The sequence below is a fragment of the Propithecus coquereli genome, unplaced genomic scaffold (genome assembly GCF_000956105.1).
Source record: "Propithecus coquereli isolate 6110/MARCELLA unplaced genomic scaffold, Pcoq_1.0 Scaffold4, whole genome shotgun sequence".
Classification (NCBI taxonomy): domain Eukaryota; kingdom Metazoa; phylum Chordata; class Mammalia; order Primates; family Indriidae; genus Propithecus; species Propithecus coquereli.
This window is the reverse complement of record NW_012149729.1, coordinates 13,080,818-13,102,080: the sequence shown is the minus strand read 5'-3', so window position 1 is coordinate 13,102,080 and position 21,263 is coordinate 13,080,818. Positions and strand designations below refer to the sequence as shown.

Below are 21,263 nucleotides of genomic sequence, written 5' to 3'. Positions count from 1 at the left end.
CCACTAACATTAATATTTAAAATGCATTGAATAATTTTATTCCAAATTTGGGGGAAGAAAGATTGCAGGACTAGAACAGAGTTGGCCTAAGCGGGAGCCCACTTAGACGCATCTGGTTACCCAACCTCGGGAAGCCATTTCTGCTCTGGACCTCCAGTTCTTATGGGACCCTTAGGATTTGGAGAAAAGCCTTCTAGTTTGGCAGTGAGTCATGAATTCCCAGAAATACAGTGGCTTCAATTGCTTTCTATCGGCAATCTATCAGCATCTAGCGACTTTAAGGAAGTAATATTGGAAAAACATACAATCAGCTTAAGAATACCAAATAATGCTTTTCCACTAGCCAAACACTGAATATTCAAGAAACAAGTTTTGTCAGAAATGATTTGCTGTGACTATTGGAAAAGTTCCAAGGACTGAAAGAGGTATGGACAGAATCTGTAAACTTTATGAACGGTCCTGTGTTGAGGAGGTTGTTCATACAACCTCAAGCAACCCCCCAGGCCACTCACCATCACACTTCTCCAGGATCTGAACTGTATCTCCAATTTCCAGTGACAGGCCATACGGGACGGTTCCTCGAAAACTGGCAATAACTGTAAGACACGATACAGGCATATGAAGACAACCATGTCCGTGACAGCCAGTTACACTGCTTACTACTAAATGTTAATGACTAGGAAAAATGAAAGTGAATAGGAAGTACACTTTGATAGCTAGAATCTTCAGTCACATTTTAATTTTATATATTTTTTAAGAAAATCATTAAATTTATATACTTTGCCAATTTCTTAGTCAAATAAGTATTATAAATATGCATTTCGCTACCCTAAAGATATATAACTATTATGTACCCATAATTAAAAATTAAAAATACAAAAAATAAAGATATGCATTTCAAAGATATGAAATTTATTTAAATAATATAAAAAATATCAAGACTATCACCCAGTAACATGTAAACAAAGGTATTGTTTGGGAGCTCTATAAGGAATTGGGTCCCTCTTGTTCACTGCTCTATTCACTTCCCCAATCCAGAAGCCTGGCCCATGGGAGTTTATAAATATGTGCTCAATAATAAATGATGAGTATATATCTTACTTGTTATTAAGCTGGGTTTACCTTTCTGCTCTATGGTTTGAAGCAGAATTCTTTTCCATAGACTTTAAGCTTTTCAAGAGACGGCACTACATCTATTTGCTCACTATTATGTCCCTAGGACCTAGCACAGTATGGGGCTTAAAAGCAGTCTTCCTGTGTAGTAATCGATGCTGACATTTTATTTAGTAATAACTGGACCCTCCCCTAGGACCAAACACACAGCCACTGTGACAATTCCCACGTGCTTTAGCTCTCATACCATCTGGAATGTGGGGGAGGGGGGTGGTCAGCATTAATTATAGATTAATTCTTTAGAGTAATTGGTTTCTGAAACATTTCATAGGGTGGGGCAGAACTAGGACGTAATACCTACAGAAAGAAAGCGTGCACAGATTAGTCATCCCCAGGCAACTCCAAGAATTACAGAGACAATGAAACTCAGTGATTCTTTCCTGGATAGTAACGCTTGAGTCAAAAAGGAGGCAAGGATGGAAGCAGAACGAAAATGCATCTCAACACACAAAGGAGAAAAGACATCTCCTGTGAAGTACTATGCATGCTGAAATCAACTAGCAACGCACATCAAAAGAAAATGATTTTTAAAAGGCCAAAATTTTAGAAGTGAATCTTAACTCTTTTTCACTTCAGAGAGTGAGAATTAGATATAGTATCAACCCACAAAATAAGTTATGACTACTGTTGGCAATGTATTTTAAAAGCCTGAGGAACACATGAACCTGCAAAAATCAAAACATGCCAGTAAGTAATGGGCTTGTAGAGAAGTCTCAAGCCCTTTTATGATCTCAAAAGAAAATTAACAGCAGAGATCAAAACACGGGACAAAAAACACAACCCAAAGTACATGAGAAGGATGAAAATAACTACATAGAAACCAATTAAGAAAATTTTAGACAAACACTAATTTATGATGTCATTTTCTAACTATAACCATAAATACCATATGGCCTTGTATTGATGTGCGAGAAGATGTTTGCTTGAAAAATAATCAAGGGTTTATACATCTTGACAGATTACTTCATATAACTTTCAGAGACCTCCTCTTACAGGGGATCAATAACTGAACAGACAGTAGACTGATTGCAATTTAAAAGATTTCAAAACAAACTTGCACCCAGAATTGCCTTTCTACACTCATGAAGTTACCTTAAATTTTCACAACCCAGATGGTTCGACACTGTGCACCACTGATTATTCTCTCAGAGGTCTCAGTGTCATGGACTTCCCAACACCATCCCGCATATAGCTCTTACCACTTGGGAACGGTCTCCTACACTCCAGGCTGCCTCCACACACTGGCTGCCCTCTCCCTCCCCTCGCCATCTTCTTGAACACAGCAGTACCACTCATGGCTTTCAGTTCTTCACCTTCCCTTCTTGCCTCAGCCTATACAATCCAGCCTTCACTATGTTCTAAAACTGTTCTACTAAGGTCTCCAGTCCCCTCACTGCGGCTACATTCATATCGCATTTCAGCAGTCTATCCTCTCTTGGATCTTCTACTGCTTCTCTCACACCCTGCAGTCATCTTCTCCAGACCTTCTTTCCCAGCCCTCCTCCTAAATGCTGGTGTCATCCAGGGTTCCATCCTCAAGATGTAATGGCAGGGAGCAGGAAAACAGCATCAAGCTTGGCATCATGACACACGGATTTGAACCCTATCTCCGCACTTATCACCTATGTGACCTTGGTCAAGATACCAACCTCTCAGAATCTCCATTATCTCATTGGGCGAATGGGGCTAATAATAAAGATATTGTACAAGGTAATGGGAGAATTAAATAAAATAGCTATAAAATAGCTTACTAAACTATCAGGTATATTTCAGTCATTTAATAAACACTGTGGTTGTTTAAACTATACTTTTCCTCTTCTGTCCATACACATTCTCCCTAGATGGACACAGTTCTAAGACTTCCAGAATCACATTTTGATACATGACTTGCCAACTGTCTCCCCAGTCCTGATCTGTGCCCTGAGCTCCTGACACAAACTTCCCACTTGTACATCTCTATTTAGATGTCTAAGCACCTAAAACTTAGCATGCCTTCAACTGAACTCATTCTCTGCCTTCATCCTCCAATCAAATCTGAGCTATTCTCTCCTTCCCAATCGCCCACTCCAAAATGTTTGTCCTGCTTTATTCTGGGAGTCCTGGGTGGGTTTCTCTGACTCTCAGCAGGGCTACTGCAAACCTTCTAGGAGTTCTTCCTGTCTCCACGGTTATCGTTCCTCAGCACAATGCCCACAATGCCACCAGAGTTACCTTTGATTCTGTCATATCTCTGCTTACGTTTCTTTTCATATGATAGCAGGAAAATTATCTTTCCTTGATTACATTCAATTCCTTAAAAAGAAAGAGGTACTAGAATATATCACACAGTGTTGGACAACAGCTTAATGAGGTCAATCGTTTTCCTCTTATTTCATGCTGCCTTGGAGCCAATTACAACCATAAAGCGTCTTCAACCTGGATTCCCTTCTGTGTTACCTGTTGTGTTAAATGATAGAACCATCCATTGACTGTACAAGCCAGAAACCCAGGGGTCATCCTCACACACCCTCCTGCACACAGCCAATCCATCACCGTGTCATGCTGATCTTATCTCGAATATCTCACAAAGCCACCCTTTTGTCAACATGTCTGTCCACTCCCATCATTGTCTCTGCTCACAGTCTCCTAATATGTCTAAGCACAGGTTTCTCTCCAATCTATTTCACACACAATAGAGAGATCTTTTCAAGATGCACATTTGATATCATCTTCCTCCTAAATATATCAAAGCTCTGAGAACAATATGATATCACGACCGCGGCCTGTAAGGCCCCGCCCTTCTGTCTGGTCTCATCCTGCACCTCTCAGCCCCACCTGTGTATTCCAGTCACTACAACCGTCTGTCCACACCTTCCTAGCTGAACTCCTTCCCGCACAGGATTCTGCACATGATTGACCCCTTGCAAGAACAGTCTCCCTTTCCCTCCTTACCAAGTTAACCGCCATTCATCCTTCATGTATCGGTCCTCTGGTCACTTCCTCAGAGAAGCCTTCCTGGATGCACATCCCCCAACCTAATTTTAAATGCACTCATAGCACCATATAACACCTAATCACGCTCCTTTTTGTGCAAGTTTTTGAATGATGGTTCCTGAATTTGACTGTAAGTTCCAAGGATAGAAGGACTGTATTGGTTTTGCTCCTAACTATACACCCAATTCAGCACAGAAGCTGGCACACACTTTGAGCTCAGTAAATAGTTACTGAGTGAATGAATGAGGGCAGGGCGTGGCTATTGCTGTCAAATGTTCTGGTCTTCAACACTCAGTTTCTTTTATTATTGGGAATATTATTTTAAGAGAATGTTCTAAATTCTAAGAACCAAACTATCTTACCTGTGAATACTCACTGTTTCGTGAGAGCTGTTTAAAATGAGTTTATCTGGGTCATAACCATGTATAATCTCGTCTTATCCAATCAGTCTATGTGGGTAGATTCTGATTTTACTCTTCAGCTATGTAACAGTTAATAACTGTTAAAGGCAAGCTAATAAATTTTCCAATCTCACTGGCCTTCAGATGGCTCTTCTATAAAACAAAAGAACTAAACGAGGAGAACTGAAAGGTCCCTGTCAGCCCGAAATTCTGAGTCTGGGAGAGGTCTTTTAGCTCAGCAGTGACACAGCGTAGTCCTTACTGAAGAACTCCGTCCCCAAACCAGCCTACTCTGTTTAGCCACTGCCTGTGATCAAATGAACATGCGTCCCCACCTGCAACAGCCATCTGATAAAGCAGAAGAGATCGCCTGCTCTCAGCATCTCACGTAAGGTTTCCACCAACTGCTCTCCTTCTACCTTTCCAGGCTCACGCCCCCCCCCCTGCACACACCCCCTATGCTCAGCCATACCCAAGTCTCATCAAGCTCTTTCTTGCAGACCTCACTGCCCTCACATACACTATTCCCTTTTTAGAAGGTTGCCTTCCCTACCCCTTTTACGCTGGGAATTGTAGAGCAGCCTTAATTTAAGGTTTAACTTCAAGGTTAGAAGATTCCCTAATGCTACTCCATCCCTTTCTCCATCCTTGGGTCCACTCCCTCGTCTGTGCTTGCAGGGCACTTTGACCATATCTTAAATAGAGTAAGGTATAGTACTTTATTTACCTGTGTCTTTCTACTTGAGAGGATAAACTATTTCTCATTCATCTTTCAACACCCAGAACAAGTGTCTGAGTAAATGAATGAAGCCACTGAGAAATGGTACCCAGGTTTTAATGGATTCAGATAACCTCAGGGACACTTCCCATAACTAAAAATATCTAAGCAGTAAGTACTAAACAGCAGATCATACTGGAGATCTCAATCTTTGAGTTGGACAAGTAAGTCCACCTTCCTGTGTATTAATGAATACATGGATGAATTCTATACTCAGGGAAGATATTTCAGTTTCAGGTTATGAAAGAGAAAAGTTGAAAGAGAAAAGCAGTTCTAGGTAAAAGAGCAAAGGATTTGAAAACATGACTGGCTAATGTTTGTCAGTGGTATCATGAAATGTATCATAAACTAAGGAAAACTAGTTTAGCAAAGTAAAGATACAAAGAAAACATGTGCATTAATGAAGCCTCAATTTGCATTTCCATCAAATGCACTTTAAAGCATTTGCTATTTTTAGATTCCTTTTGGAAACAACTTTTCAACTAAATCCCTTTAAGTTTCTCCGAGTGTTTTTCCATGAAACAAGTCTGTAGTTGAAATTCATTTTGTCACCAGTTATTGTAAAGTAGTTATCTCTTCAAACAAAAGTCTACTCATTGTATACCTCCTAGGGGCATATTTTCCCCAAATAATATTGGGGTTTACTCAACATGAATACACATTGTCTTGATCTTGGTTTCCTTTTCTTGTTTGTTTTCTTATAAATTCAACAGTTTTTGATAAATTGAACTTCAGTAGCTACGGAAAATATCCCAGGGAATGAATCCTTGGTACATAGATGTTCAGTTCTATTGTTTTAGTTATAAGGGCCCTGAGAGTCCAGTTTTAAAGAGCACACAGAAACTACTGTATGGTGGTATGTGCATCTCTGCCCATTTGCTACTATGTAAAAACTTATTTGGATTAATAAGCATGTATGCAAACCTAGTTTATATTCAACTCCTTAAATATCTGCAAGCTAAAAGCGCTAAATTTATAGCACAATCATTCTGAAAGGGATGCCCTCACCAGCTGCCTTTTATCACTGAAAGTGTCATTCCTGTATATAATGATATCACTTCAGTACCTATTGACAGCTTATTAAAAATTAAATAGCTGTGGGAAACATGCTCAAATACAACTCCTAATAATTCTATGAGAAAGGAAAAAGAAAGCAAAATGGCGCTGTGAAATAGGGACTCATTTCTTAGTTTCAATGATGCTACTTGCTCATGCAAAGAACCAATGTGTATTTTAAAACTTGTGAACTACTATTAGTACAGAGAAATTCAATCACAGGGTTACACTATTTTTAAGATTTAGAATCAAAACAAATTATGAAAAATTATTATAAGACAATCATATAGCTCTGAATAGCAGACAACAACATATTCTTCATCATCATCAAAATAATATTTCCCTGATTCTGCTTGCCACAGTTCAATTCAGGCCCAGCAAACATTGCCCTTGCCCTTTGCAAGCCGACAGTCTAAGATGAATGGAACATAATGCAGGAAAAAAATAATGAAAAGGCTTTGTCCCTTATGACACAAAGGAAGGAAAACTCATCTCTCCAAGTCAGAATTTTGCCTTCATCGTTCTGGTAAAAGGATCTCCAACTCATGAACACGTTGTGGTCTAAAAGGTCACTTAGGGATTGACTGCTTATAACATAGAACATGAAGCTGCTCTTCTCAAGTTCTGAGGTTATCCCACAGAATTCTATTTAATACCGAAAGGAAACTGCTCTTTTTCACAGCAGAAACAAGCTGTGACTACACCAGAAATTAAATATAAAATTTTCTACGAGATAGTTGTAAAATCTTGATCACGGGTGCTCAAAGCACAGCAGTGACAATCAGAAGGCAGCGAGCGATGAAGGAGGCATGGAGGTGTGGACATTATAAAGGAGTTTTACGTACCTCTGAGGACATTTAAAGTGGGTTCTTTCCTACGTCCATGCTCATTTCACATTTGGCTCTGGTTGGTCATGGCAGTATCTACACTGAGGTTTATCGGCTTTCATGAGGATCATTTTGGGGGCTCACAAAGGGAAAAGGGAGAAAGAGGTAGAATTTCTGAAGAATCTGGATAAAATTTAGAGGAAGTAGAGAAAAAGGAAAGGGGTTTAAGGAGAACTAAATTCTCTTCAGGTATTTTATTTCAGGAAATGATGAACCGTGGAGGAAGAGGAAAAGGGGTCACCTCTTCTGCACGTGTATAAAATCCCCCTGTAGAGAAAGATAAAATATCAAACTGATAGTCTATTCAAGGCACTCCCTCTTTTTATGGCTGTCTGGGACAGGGCTTGAGGGAAGAGAGAACAGAAATCATTTGGAGATTTCCATTGGTCTGTCACTTTGGAAGTGTAGGACAGAACTGTTTTTCTCTTTTATCCCTTCTGTCCTTTCCCTCCACAAGATGAGGTTAGGAGTGAGGTGGTTATTCCCAATTTCAAAGAACTCTCAAGCAGCTATCAGTGTGACAGCAGCCCTATGGGGGCAGGCAGTCCAGAGACCCTGAAAAAAAGAAACTCGAAGGAAACGTGGGAGGAGATGGGGTGGTAACTCCTGGGCACTGCTCTGATGGTTAAAATGAACTCACGAGGAGAAACGAAGAAATGCTGTGCTCCGTGTTCTGGTCCTCGGACTTGCCACGTGCCTGGGATGTGCCTTCACCCTGGTAACGCAGTGTGCCCGCAGGCCTCACACAGCTTGCAGGCACGCCCAGAGGCATGGATGCATGCACACTTACAAGCAGGATCGCATTCTTATGCCACAGTTACGATGGTCAGCCTTTGAGACATGTCACACAACTCCCTTCTGGCCTAAGTGACTTTGAAAAAAATCAGACGCATGCTGGGTAAAATGAACGCATTTGTTTCTGACATGTTACAGTACCACCTGAAAATATCTTGCTGTCTTCAGCCATTAAGAGAATAGTTTCACCAGGGAGTACGGAACTTCACGCTGCTCGAACCACCACCATTTGGACTCAAAGCAAAGCAAAGGTGGTGGCTGCAGTGATGCGCCACGCAGACCCCTGTTCAGAAATGATGACTTATTCTCCACGTTGTTGGGAGCCCCGGGGCAGACAGTCCTCAGCTGCCAGCCCCCTTCTGGACGGCCTCAGCTGAAGAGAGCTGCTTTGCTCAAGGTCAGGGCCCCTACCCAGGGCGGCCGACATTAAACGGAGGCCGGCCGCTGGCAAGATAACTTGGTACAACCCTGAAGGGCCATTCCAGCTTAAATGACTCAGGCTGTCACTGTGCCTGCATCACAGGTCAACTACTTCCTCTGCCAAGGCCTGTTTCCTTCCTCTCCCTTCCACAGGCGTGAACCCCAAGAGTACTTCCTGATAAACACCCTGCCAGCTAATCTCCATCTCAGGATCTGCTTCCTGGGGGGCTCAGCCTCTTACAAGCTTTCAAGTGTTTCCTATTCAGAATTTATTTCTTAGCGGCAAGTCCTCTTTTTCAGGGAGAAGGAAAATAACATTTTTGCATTAGTATTTTGTCTTAAGGGCTTTGCTAAGTTCTTTATGTCTTAGTTCTAATCTTCCATGAGGCAGACATTTCAATACCCATTTCAGAGATAGAGAAAATGAAGAGGAAAGAGGTAGACAAAGAAAAGAATTAATAACACCAGGAGGGAATCATTCCACATTAAGATTTATTTGAACATTGTCACTGTGGCAGCATATGAACCAATTTTATTTCCCCAAAGAGTCACAAATATATTCTTCACCCTGTTTTTGTTTTTTTTTTTTTAAAGAGATCAGGTCACCCTGTCACCCAGGCTGGAGTGCAGTGGAGCAACCATAGCTCACTACAGTCTTGAACTCCTGGGCTTAAGTGATCCTCCTGCCTCAGCCTCCTAAGTAGCTAGAACTATAAGTGCTCACCAACATGCCTGGCTAATTTATTTTTATTTTTTATAGAGATGGGGGTCTTGCTACGTTGCCCAGGCTGGTCTTGAACTCCTGACCTCAAGTGATCCTCTGGCCTCAGTCTCCCAAAGTGCTGGGATTACAGACATGAGAAACCACGCCTGGCCTTCACCTTGGTTTTAGGGCACAAATGCCAAGGCACTTTCCTTAGTGGCTACAGGAAGGTCAAAAAATAAAGCTTTAAACTAATTATTGCATCCACCTATCAGTACTTTTAAAAACAACTTAATATGACAGAAAAGGTTATGGCTTTGGCCAACTGCCAGCCAAGAGGAGCATCTTGGAAGAGAGAAAGTTTGAACAAATATCTCAAAAGCCTCCTAGCACTTAGGAAAGAGAGACAATGTCACACAGAGAGATGGAGGCCTGGGGTTTAGCTCTGCTACTTATGAACCATGTGGTCCGTGGTCCTTCTTTTGTCAGCTGGCCATGGCACCACCTGTCTAGCCTACCTCACAGAGTCATCAGCAGGATCAAACAGACGTATGAGAACTTGACTTATAAGCCTATAGAGGTAAGTAAATATGGGATATTATTTTTTCATCATAATTGTTAACTAGAAATTTGCAAGCTACATCTTAATCTGCTAAATATTCAAAAGCCAAAATGAGGCTCCCATGGATAATAGTAAATCAAAAATCTTGTCTCTATTTTGTTATTACAGCTTCTTGGAAATCATCATTAATAACTTAAACTTAGAAAGATTCAGGCTTAAGCAACTCAAGAGGAATAAAAGCTGATACTACTGCTTTTTCCGATAAAACAGCAAAAAAAAAAAAATCTTTGGCAGTGAGACTGATAAGGAAAGTAATGGAATTTAAGAGGGATTTCCCCAAAATCTTAAAGCAGAGATAGGAATGGAAGGAGATTCAGCTTTTAACATTCACTCTGCCCCAGTAATACTATTTGTCTAGGGGATAATAGCCCCAGGCAGGAAAAAATTACAATGTGGCCTTCAAGTCACAAAGTAGAATGAAGTTACAGAAAACAATAATTGCTTTCCCTATGATCTGAGTGAACATTTTTTATTAATAAGCAAAATGCCATTTTCTAATCAAATGAATTAAATCTATCACCAGTATTAGGTAAAAACAAATAAAAACTGCCTTTTTATAATTTGTGATGGTTAATATTCAAATAATATTGTGTAAGATAATTCTTTGAGATAAAAGATTAAGTTTCCTGACTTCTTTTGGTTTTTTGCTACCAGGGAAGAGAAAAAAAAAAAAACCTGTAATATCCTTCTGTTCCTTTTTTTCTGATTTCTCTTTCTAACTACTAAGTATTCAAAGTCGCAAAACATATAGCATGGTGGAACCGAAGTGGTATGTCTAGCGCTAGGCCAAAACAGCTCTGCAATCTCCACCCCTCTCCCCCTCCACCCCCGTGCCAAAGTGTCTCGGCAGAGCAGCCCCACATGGAGAGCACCCAGCTTATTTTTGCAGCCTTTTCCAGCATTCTCTCCCACATAATATTCAGTCCTGTCTCGTCTCTGGTCATTCATCTTCCTCACACAACCAACCATTCATTTTTCTGATTTTCCTTCACAGGCATTTCTTTTCCCCAACTTGAATTTTGACTCCCATTGCCAATGTCGACCTCTCAAGAGGTCTGTTAGAATACAAAAATGTTACCTACAAATGTGCTAGCATTACTCCCATCTGAAGAGATCAAACTCTGACTTCCTACTGTTGCTCCGCCTTCTGTTCTGACGACTAAGCCAATCCCCAATTTTGAACAAACAGTAATTTTTACTGGCTTTGGCCATTGATAATTAATCAAAAACAATTTCTCAAGGAAATGGGGAGCCAGTGAATCATTCAACAGAGAAATGGAGGGACAAAGTCCAAAGTTCTTTCAAACTCTAGCACCTGCACACTTTTCCATCCAGACTCGTCCTTCACGAACCCCATTCAAGAGTCTCACTAAACTCTTATCCAAGCAAACACTTTTCCCTCCACTAGGGATTTGGGCCTCCAGCTGCTTCTCCCCACCAAGTATTCTTCCAAACAACCCAAGCATCCCCCTTGAGAAAGGCTTACCTCCATCCTCCATTCCACCACTCAACCAGTCCACTCCCATTTATGTCCCTTCAACACTTTCTATACCCACCACCTCTAGGTTTGGGGCTTCTTTATGTTCCCAACAACTAGCACAATGCATGATGCCTAGAGGGTACAGAATAAATGTCAGCTGAATATATAATGGAATGAAATCACTGAGGTGTGCACTTTAGTCATTTATTCAACCAATATTTAATGGTCACCTTCCATATGCCAGCATTGTGTTTGGCACTGGAAATATGATAGTGAAGACAACACTTTCCACCTGCTTCATCGAGCTCCTAAGTCATGGAAAAGAACATATTTCCTATCTTTTGGTTCCTACAAAACACAGTTCAGACTATATAGACAGGCCACTCTTCAGCTGCTTGGATTTTTGTCACTCTAGCATTCGATTTAGTACTTCTTTTATGTGCACTTAACCCATTTTATTAATTTATCAATTTTATCAATGTCTACCATCTATAGGAATCTTGTTATCCCAACAAGACTAAACACATCTTCAGGGAAAGGACTGGTACACCACCCAGCAGAGTACCTAGAAATGTGGATCTACTAATTGTCCAGCAAATATCATGAAAGTAAACAGGAAGACAGAGACCCAGCTACACACACACCCACCTCGGAGTGCTAATGTCCTCTCCAGAAAGCATTCCCAAACCATGGCTCAGACATGTGCCCAGGTCTACTTCCAGTCTCGCTCTCACTTCTATTCTTCTGTGTTTTGTCTCTGCAGTGATTTTAAATCACAAAACAGACACACACAGTTCTATCATTCTTGTGTGGAAAGAAACTATGCCCACTGTCCTTTAAACTTCTAATTTTGAAATAATTTCAGATTTAAAAGAAAATTACAAAATTAGCATAAAGAGTCAATATATTCTTAGGTGAGCTTCAGCAAATGTTAAGATCTTACATAAATATAGTAAAATTACAAAACCAGGAAATTATTGTTGCTATAATACACTAAATCCGTTTTTGTGCTGCTATAACAGAATACCCACAGGCTGGGAAATTTTTAAATAACAGAAATGTATTCCTCACAGTTACGGGGGCTAGGAAGTCCAAGGTCAAGGCACCGGTATCGGGAGAGGGATTTCTTGCTTCATCTTCACAAGGTGGAAGGAGGAAAGGCAAGAGAGAACAAACTACTCAAACACACCAGTGAAGCCTATTTCAACAGGGCCTTAATTCCATCAACAAGGGAGCAGCCCTCACACCTCTTAATACTATCACACTGGCAACACCTGAATTTTGAAGGGGATTAAGTTTCAATATGAATTTTGGAGGTGACAAAACCATTCAACCTATAGCATACACCATTAACTATTCTGCAGATCATATGCAAATTATACCCTACTGTCCAACTAATGTCATCCTTCTCCTGGTTAAGGATCCAATCCAGGATTCCGCATTACATCTAGCTGTTATATTTTCTCCGTCTCCTCCCATATTGGGCAGTTTCTCACTCATTCTTTGTCTTTCATGACCTTGGCTGCTTTCAAGGATATTGGCCAGTTATTTTGCAGAATATCTCTAAATTTAGGTTTGCCTGTTTCCTCATGATTCAATGTAGAATATGCATTTTTGGCAAGAGCACCACACACGTGATGCCGTGCCCTGCTCTGTGCTTCTCGTCAGGAAGTATGTATATGACGGCGACAGGTTTCATAACTGGTGATAGTAACCTTGATCACTTGGTTAAGTGGTGTCTGCCAGGTTTCTCCAGGGCATAGTAACTATTTTTCTTTTTACAATTTACAAGTATCTTGTGGGGAGATACTTTGAGACTATACAAATATACTGTTTTCATCATACCATAGCTTCACTGATCATTCTTGTCTGCAACCATTTCTAACTATGATTCCTTTCTTGCAGGCTTATTCAGACACAGCTGGATTATTTTAATTGCAATCAAAACTCAAAATAGGTTTTTTCTGAAGTGGACATAACATACTGTGTTTACTCTTGATTTCTTTAATATAAAGCACAAAATTAATACCTCTATCATAGGCATCCTTCATGACCTACTCAACATATTATGTACAACTTATTTGTTTCAGAAAATGAAAAACATTTTACTTATTTCAGAAAACGAAAAAAAAATTAACATTTTTGCCCAAGTTTCATTACATAGCATGACCTCTTCAGATATTACTTCATTAACCAAAGAATTTACATATATGTGTGTTTGGTGAAAGATAGCTTTTGAACTGTTTTGGACAACATTTTCAACAAAAATTAGATGAGACCTGTCATTAACTATAATTGCAGCTTTGAATTAAACCCTTCTATATTCATTGGAATTCTCAGTGACTTAAAAGGAAATCTTGATAAAATTATATATTTGTTTTACTTCATGGCAGGAGTCTAGCCTTCCTAATAATTTTGTACAATAACACTTATTTTTAACTAAGGTCTTAGCCTTACTGATGTTCACAGCAGCCATCGTAAGTTATTAATTCTGTTGCATACTTTATTAGAACTCAGTATTAAAATCTTAAAGATACTGACTACAAACTACAGTGAGTATCTTACAAAGGATTTACATTTTGGAAATTTTATAAAGGTGGCTATTTGGAATCAATGACTAGATTCTCAAGGTATCTCATAATAGCCTACTTAACTGATTAAGCAGCTGAAATAATAATTCCACATGCAGTGAAAATTAGGAGATAAAAGAGATTTATAGTAGAGGTACGGTATGGGAGAGATGGAGAGGTTCTTGCAAATGTGGACAGAGAAAGGGCATGAGTGAACTCCTCCCCAATATGATGTTTCTCATCCTGGTCTCCTAGACAACCCCGATCCCAGCAAAGGCCACCACACCCCAACTTTGCCACAACCTAGTGATCTATTCACACTGCTCAGAGCACCCAATACAGATTATATAATGATGAATACACGTTGCTCTTCTTCCATCATTTTCTTTTTCCCCAAGGGAACATAGTTGCATTAGGAACACTGCTCTCCTTCAGCCACACCCTACCCCAACCTCCAGGGCAGATGCAGTAGTCACCTGCCCAGTGGGAGCTGAGGGAATGAATACCCATGTCTCCTGGGATCTGGGGGGGCGCCCAGGCCAGCCATTCTTTAGATTTGCACAGCACTGGGACTAGAAGGGCCTGATTGCAACATTCACACCATTTTCCATATGGGACTTGTGACCCTGGTATTCATGTGGCTTAAATTATCCAGGAAATTAATAGAACCTTGTTATTTCTACTTTATAAATTCTCAATGAAGTCTTTCTGATTCCCCTCAATGACTATTTTTAAAATGAAAAGATATTAAGGGGAAAAATGCTGCTAGTTTATCTTAAAAATTTTAATGACAAGTTAAGGCAAAACTTATGAAACTGTAATAGCCAAATCAGGGAGTCAGGATAAAAATGAACATTACCGACTCAGCACTTATCAATTATAAATGAACTTTTAAATCCTTCCTCAGAGTTTCTAGAGGGCACCAAGTTCCCCTGGGGACCACGCTCTCTGTTCTTCTCCTCTTCAGCTCTCACAAACTAATGAAGCAGTTGCTTTCCAAGCCTTTCTTCTCACTGCAAACTCCAGCTAACTATCAATCCCAGATGTTGTATACAATAATTGAAATCTGGGTTGTCTCTGTTTGCAAAGGACTGCACTATTTAGAAGAAACTTTTCAAAATTACCCCCCCCACACACACACCCTCTTCTATTTTTCATGGGAATTAAAATCCCTATGCTTGACTAGGGTTAAAATCTTTATAAATATCTATCCTTTCCTCTCTACTATGAAATCCCCAAACAAATTAGATAAATTTTCCAAATATTTTCAAAAACAGACAACAGGGTCTGGTGTCAGGGTCAAAAATAGTTACTTATTTCACAATGCTAATTAGGAACAATCCATCTATTGCAGTTCTTTGGTTCAAATGATAATCTTGCATTTGTTTTTATTTTTCTGACTGTCAATGGAGGTGACTCAGTCTGTCCATGAACTAAATCTGACAACGTGAATGCCCTCGGTGCTTATGTGTAATGTGAGTACCTTTAACTTTCCAGCCAATGCAAAGTGAAATAACAAGTGCCCCAAGATAGTAAGATTTCAGAAAAGTTTTAAACTCACATATTTAATTTTTTGGAAGACAATCTTAAACTTCCAAAAATATCCTTAACATTAAAAAATTAAATTGAGGGTGGAATATATTCTTGCCCAGGTGTGTGGAAATTTATAGATAAATCCCATTAATAAAAGGAAGAATTAGGAACTCAAATTCCTAAGCATTCATGAAAAGTACATATAAGATATGACTTTTTATCCTTTTATTAATGACTGCAATTAAAAGTATCTTGTTTTATAGCCTCTGGTAACAGCCATGTGTTAGTTATACCTTATAAGGCATTGCCAATTTATGAAATGCTTCACTATTAATAATAAATATAGGTTAATGTGAATATAGGTTTAATGAATTCTTAAAGTCAAAAAGCAATCTATATGAATAATTTAGCTATTTCTAAATCTAAGTGATTGGATCAAAACACCAACCAAAGGCTATCAAGACCCCAAAATAATATGCTTAGAAATTCTGAGTTTATCATCTTCCTATAAAATATAAATAAATACCCCTACTATCTTTCCTATCTCTACCTCTTATATTAGTAGAAGATTAAGATACTTCTTGAAAAAATATATTTTTGAGACAGGGTCTTTCTATGTTGCCCAGGCTGGTCTTGAAGTCCTGGGCTCAAGGGATCCTCCTGGCTCAGCCTCCCAAAATGCTGGGATTATAGGCATGAGCCACTGTGCCTTGCCTTGAAAATTTTTTAATCACTGAATTTTAAGGTCTTTTTAGTATATTAAATATTTATTCATTTTTTGACCTTCTTAACGAATCCAGAATAGCAGATTTGTCTACTAAAGAATGCAGTTAAAAAAATTCTGCATTTTGCAGTGAGTTCTTCCTAAAAACATGGACAACCAGGAAAGTCATTTTGTTCATTTGTTTACCTAGAACTGTGGTCTCCAACTCCTGGGCCGTGGACCAGTACCAGTTCAAGGCCTGCTAGGAACTAGGCCACAGCTGCTCCCCATCCCTGGCATGACCATCTGAGCTCCGCTGCCTGCCCCTCCCTCTCCCCCCTACCATCCATGGAAAAATTATCTTCCACGAAACTGGCCCTTGGTGCCAAAAATGTTGGGGACTGCTCACCTAGGAGACAAATATAAAACTAAGTCATATTACGCCAGAAAATTCCAATTTAAGTTGGAGTTAAATTCAGAGTTAAAAATACCACACATTATATGGAAAAACTTTCCTAAGTTGTGTTTGAAGCTATGTGACAGATGTATAAAAGTATTGTTTCTCAATCATCTCTTTCCCAATACTGACCTCAGCTCTGACACAGTAGGACAGGTTAATGAAGATCTCATCAAAATCGATGAGTTGAGAGCTAACAGTTTCCTTTCTTTGCCATAAGATTGAACCTTTTTTTGTCCTGATACATGTGTACAAATAATAGATCATTCTGTCAGTTTCCCAAAGACTAGGTGGGTCCTGCTAGAAGTAACATATGTCAAGCTACTCAATATGCATCAATCTGGAACCCCCAAGGTAAACAAACAAAAAAAAAATCAGCTTCACATTAATCCCTAGCTGTGGCAGGTCCTTTTGTTTGTCAAAACAAAACAAAAACCAAAAAAATGTCAGTTTGGACCCTAACACCTTTCATTTAGTCTGCAGCTTGTACCTACTGGCCTCGTGAACAATAAATTTCTAAATTTACATTTGTTTTTGGAAAATGGGTAAACGTCAATCATGTGTTGAAGACTGGTCCTTAGCTTAAATGATCATACCTTCAGTAACCCAAACCTGAGGGCATCGTAAGCTCATACGGCACAGAAAATAGGCTGAAACTGATCTATGCCAGTGTCATGGGTACCCCTCAAATAAAAAAAATTAAAAGAAATTTAATAAGCAAACAAAAGCTGGGCAATAGAGTCAGGGAACTAGAATATAATGAGAAGGTGTGGTCACTGCTAATCACAGTGGCCTGGCTTTAGATGTTCCTTTGAGATCCTGTTACCACCTAATTCTGGCAAAACATGATATAATCCTACATTTCATCTGAGATTTCTCAACATAACTCCTTAAATTTCCTCTATAATCATCCAAGTATTTGCACTTCATTTCCCTGTCCATTTCTCCCCTGGGAAATGGAAAACTTGCAAGAACAACATTATCTCTAGAGAATAGGTCCTTAAGACTTTAGAGTCCACAAAAACAAAAGACAAGTTATATATGTGACAAGTTATAATTGTCTCATATAATAAAAAAAAAAAATCCCTCTCCTCTTCATCCTATACTCCCACTACTCAACAGGATACTGTCATTAATAAAGTTCAACATCAGGAAATTGGGGAGGGGGTCTTGGATATACTGGTCCACATTTGATTCTGTAGCTAGACAATTACGTTTATATATTATCATTTGTATTTTTCATTCCTAGTAACTTCTTATGCTCCCACTGAGGCAGGAGCATTGTTTCAGGTGGATGCCAGAACAAAGGAGACAATACTTAGTTCTTTACTTCCCAAACAGGCTTGCTCATTTCCTAATCAATAGATGTGAAAGTCAAGGCTTCTATTTGCCAAGGCCTTTTCATTAGCAAGAGCATGGTTTTGCTGGGGATACATATTTTCTAAATTCCCAAAGCTGTTTTCCAAATATTGAGAATTGGAAGCTGGCAAATTTATAATTTTACTATAAGCCATTGAGCATGAGAGACACAGAATGGTTTCCCACCATGGGAAGGAGAAAAGCTTTGCAGTCGAGAAAGGGATAGAAGGGGCCGGAGGGAGAAGAGGAGAAAAGGAGGAAATCAGTGAGCCAGAGAGCTGTATGCAAACACAGGGCCTGCTTTGTGTCCTGCTGGGGTCAAGACCCAGAAATGGGGAGAGGGGTTTAATGGAGACTTCCAGATGGGTTTGGAAATTTCAAAGCAAACGGGTCTGTGCTCACTGCTCTGTGGTATTCTAGGAGCGACTGGAACAGTAAGGGTAGCCAAAGTGGAGTAGAAATGGCAGCATGGTGTAGTTAGTAAGTGGGGTCTGAGTTAGCTAACCTCCCTCCCTCCCCACAAGACAGTCTCTCCCTCTTGACAGGGTGGTCGAAGGTAGCTGAGGTCTGCAGAGGCTGTGGAGGCAGCAGCCCTGAGCTGGGCTGGACGGAGACTACAGCCATGTTTTGGAGGCCAAGTGAGGCTAGGGTAGCTCACTACCATGTCCTGCCACGCTGGGAGGCGAACGCCAGAGGGTACGCAGAAGCACAAGCTGATGCCCAGAGCCACTGTAGTTTTCCTCTCTTAAATTATTTTGGTCAGAAACCAGCTCTTTAGATGGAGTCATAAAAAAGAACAAACTGCTACCCCTGAGTATCATGAGCTTTATTTAGCACACAGACTTTAGCAAATCTCTCTTGTTAGTTCAGAAACTTACTTGTTAGTTCTCAGCCATGTTCTATACAGGTGAAGTGGATCCCAGATATATATATGAGATTAGGTACCTGTTCTCAAAGGATCTATACCTAGGTGAAGAAAAGGGGCAGATACAAATGGAAAATAAGTAAAAATCAATAACTGCTACTCATCTGACTAGCCTAGAAAAGAAAGCAGTAGTGCGTGAATTTCATACACAGCTCTCACACGTAAGCAGAATAAAAGTTCCCTAGGCTACTTGTAGTGCAGGAGGAAGTCTAACAACTTCCAACGGGCAAGTTAGACTAATCCACTCTATGTGTCAGCAGAGGCATTTCACATCATCCGCAAAGGATCTCATCATTTCCATGAATTCTCCCATGTCTACTCTGTAAGCTAATTTTTCCCATCTTTCAACAGCTTCCTTAAAGTCTATGTCTTTTAATTTATTTACTATATGGGGAGTTCTAGTCTAATGATTCCTCAGAAGATTCACAAGCCATTTCCATCTGCCAAACACTACACACAAAAAGGACCAAGGCCCTGTCTCCGGGTGTCCTCCAGAGCCCCTTTTCCCGCTTTCCCAGTTAAATGAGCCAGTTGATCCCCACCACAAACAGACTACAGGGCAGGCCTGGCACAAGCCCCAGAAAGCCCAACATCATGCCAAGGGCACACTAAGTGCTATATTTATAAAACATGTATTTGACTATTTATGCTTCTAATTCATGTCAAAATTGTAAGCCGAGAAAGACCACCAGCCATGAACAGGGACACACTTGACTTGGCACCTTTCTGTGTCCTCATGATGTGAGAAACACTTAAAACGGAAAGATTTACCTTCCCCTCTTCACCTGCATCTCCTCTGTCCCAGTCCAGTTCCCCCCAGGAGACGCTATGGTATATGTTTAGCACATAGTACAGTCGCTAACTCAGTAAATGCTTATGAAACATCTATCACAGACGAGGTACCACTCTGTGTACTGGGCCAGGAGTATCTACCAATATAGTACGATTATTCCTCACAGCACTCTCTGCAGTAGGTATTATTATCTGTGTTTTGTAGATGAGGAAAGCTGGCCCCAGACAAGAGAGATAATTTGCCTGAGGTCACAAAGCCTGACTGTGGCACACAGGAGGGTTCGAACCCCAGTCAGTTTTGAATATCATTACTGTTCCTTGAGAGGGGAAGAAGGACCAGAGCAGTGGTGAGGAGCATGGCTCAGACTTCTGCAGAGGTGGCTTTAATCCCATTCCTGTTACTTGTTACCATGTGACCTAAGCAAGCTATTAACCTTGCTGTGCCTCAGTTTCCCCAAACTGTAAAAGTGGGATCATAATAGTATCTGCCTCATAGGGTTATGTGAAAATAGAATAGGTCCCAGGGGAATACGGGAGGTGTTCAGCACAGTGATTGGCACACCTGGGCAGCAAGGACAGGTGAGCTGCCACCACTGACCACTTCTGCCACTGCTCCTATAATCACCTGACGAGTGATTAACATCAGGAAATGTTACCCTGCAATGCTTATTCCTCAGTTCAATTTCTAAACTCTGTGATTTACTGACTATAATTTCCTACTAAGTACTCAAAGCCAAAGGTCTGCAAATTGCCCCCAAAATTCAAGTACCACTTCTATCAAAGAGAAGCCTTTTCTAAGGAGCCTTCATGACAGGATTTCCAAAGTTGCTCCATGAAGCTGCAGGAGGCATGTGTAGGCAGAAGCACAGAAGCTGTGAAATGTTCTCGGTGCCGAGTTAATGCGGGGAGCTTTGGCAAAGGCCTCTGTGTTCCCCCTTAAGATTCGGTGTTTACTCCCATTCGAGTTGTAAAGAGCATCCAAGGAAACCAGACAGGCTGACGGGATGGGGCAAAGTGGCAGCCTCCCTCATAAAGACACAGCCTCTCCTTCTCACACGGCAAAACCTCAGGAAGAAAGTACGGTATTAGATGGCAACACGCCTGCCCGATCAGAGACGGAGGTTTTAGGTTATTGTGCCTTCTACTACTTTTGAAGTCAGTAATAACAAAGGGTTTTTGTTTATTTGTTTTTTTAAACTCCGTTCTTGGAATCCAACCACTAGAATAGCAATGAGAGAGTGACAGGCATTTCGGGCTCCACCCCATGAAGGGCAGTGATACGTAACTGGTACAGCATTATTTCTACAACTTGAGAATCTGCAAAGAAAATCCTCAACTTATCAACTCATTATATGCCTCTGAGGAATTAAGAAAAATAATTCTCAAAGATAGACTTACTCTTTAATCAATATCCTAGCTTTTTCCATGTCATTAAAAAAACTTTGATATTTAATGTTGTTAACTGTCATCCAGGAGACTAAGTGATACCAGTGCAGAAAAGTGTCTATCCCTTGATGTATTAGTCAAAAATGCTGGTCATGTGGTATATGTACACCATGGAGTACTATTCAGCTTTAAGAAACAATGGTGATATAGCACCTCTTGTATACTCCTGGATAGAGCTGGAACACATTCT

At 40.2% G+C, this 21,263-nt stretch overlaps 1 protein-coding gene across 1 annotated transcript in view; it reads right to left on the bottom strand.

Annotated features, from left to right (window-relative positions):
• DOCK4 (dedicator of cytokinesis 4) overlaps positions 1-21,263 on the bottom strand; it is a 477,172-nt gene that overhangs the window by 274,523 nt on the left and 181,386 nt on the right. Inside the window, exon 2 of the mRNA XM_012652744.1 lies at positions 487-596. Coding sequence (XP_012508198.1) covers positions 487-596 — 110 coding nt within the window. The remainder of the gene's footprint in view (positions 1-486; positions 597-21,263) is intronic.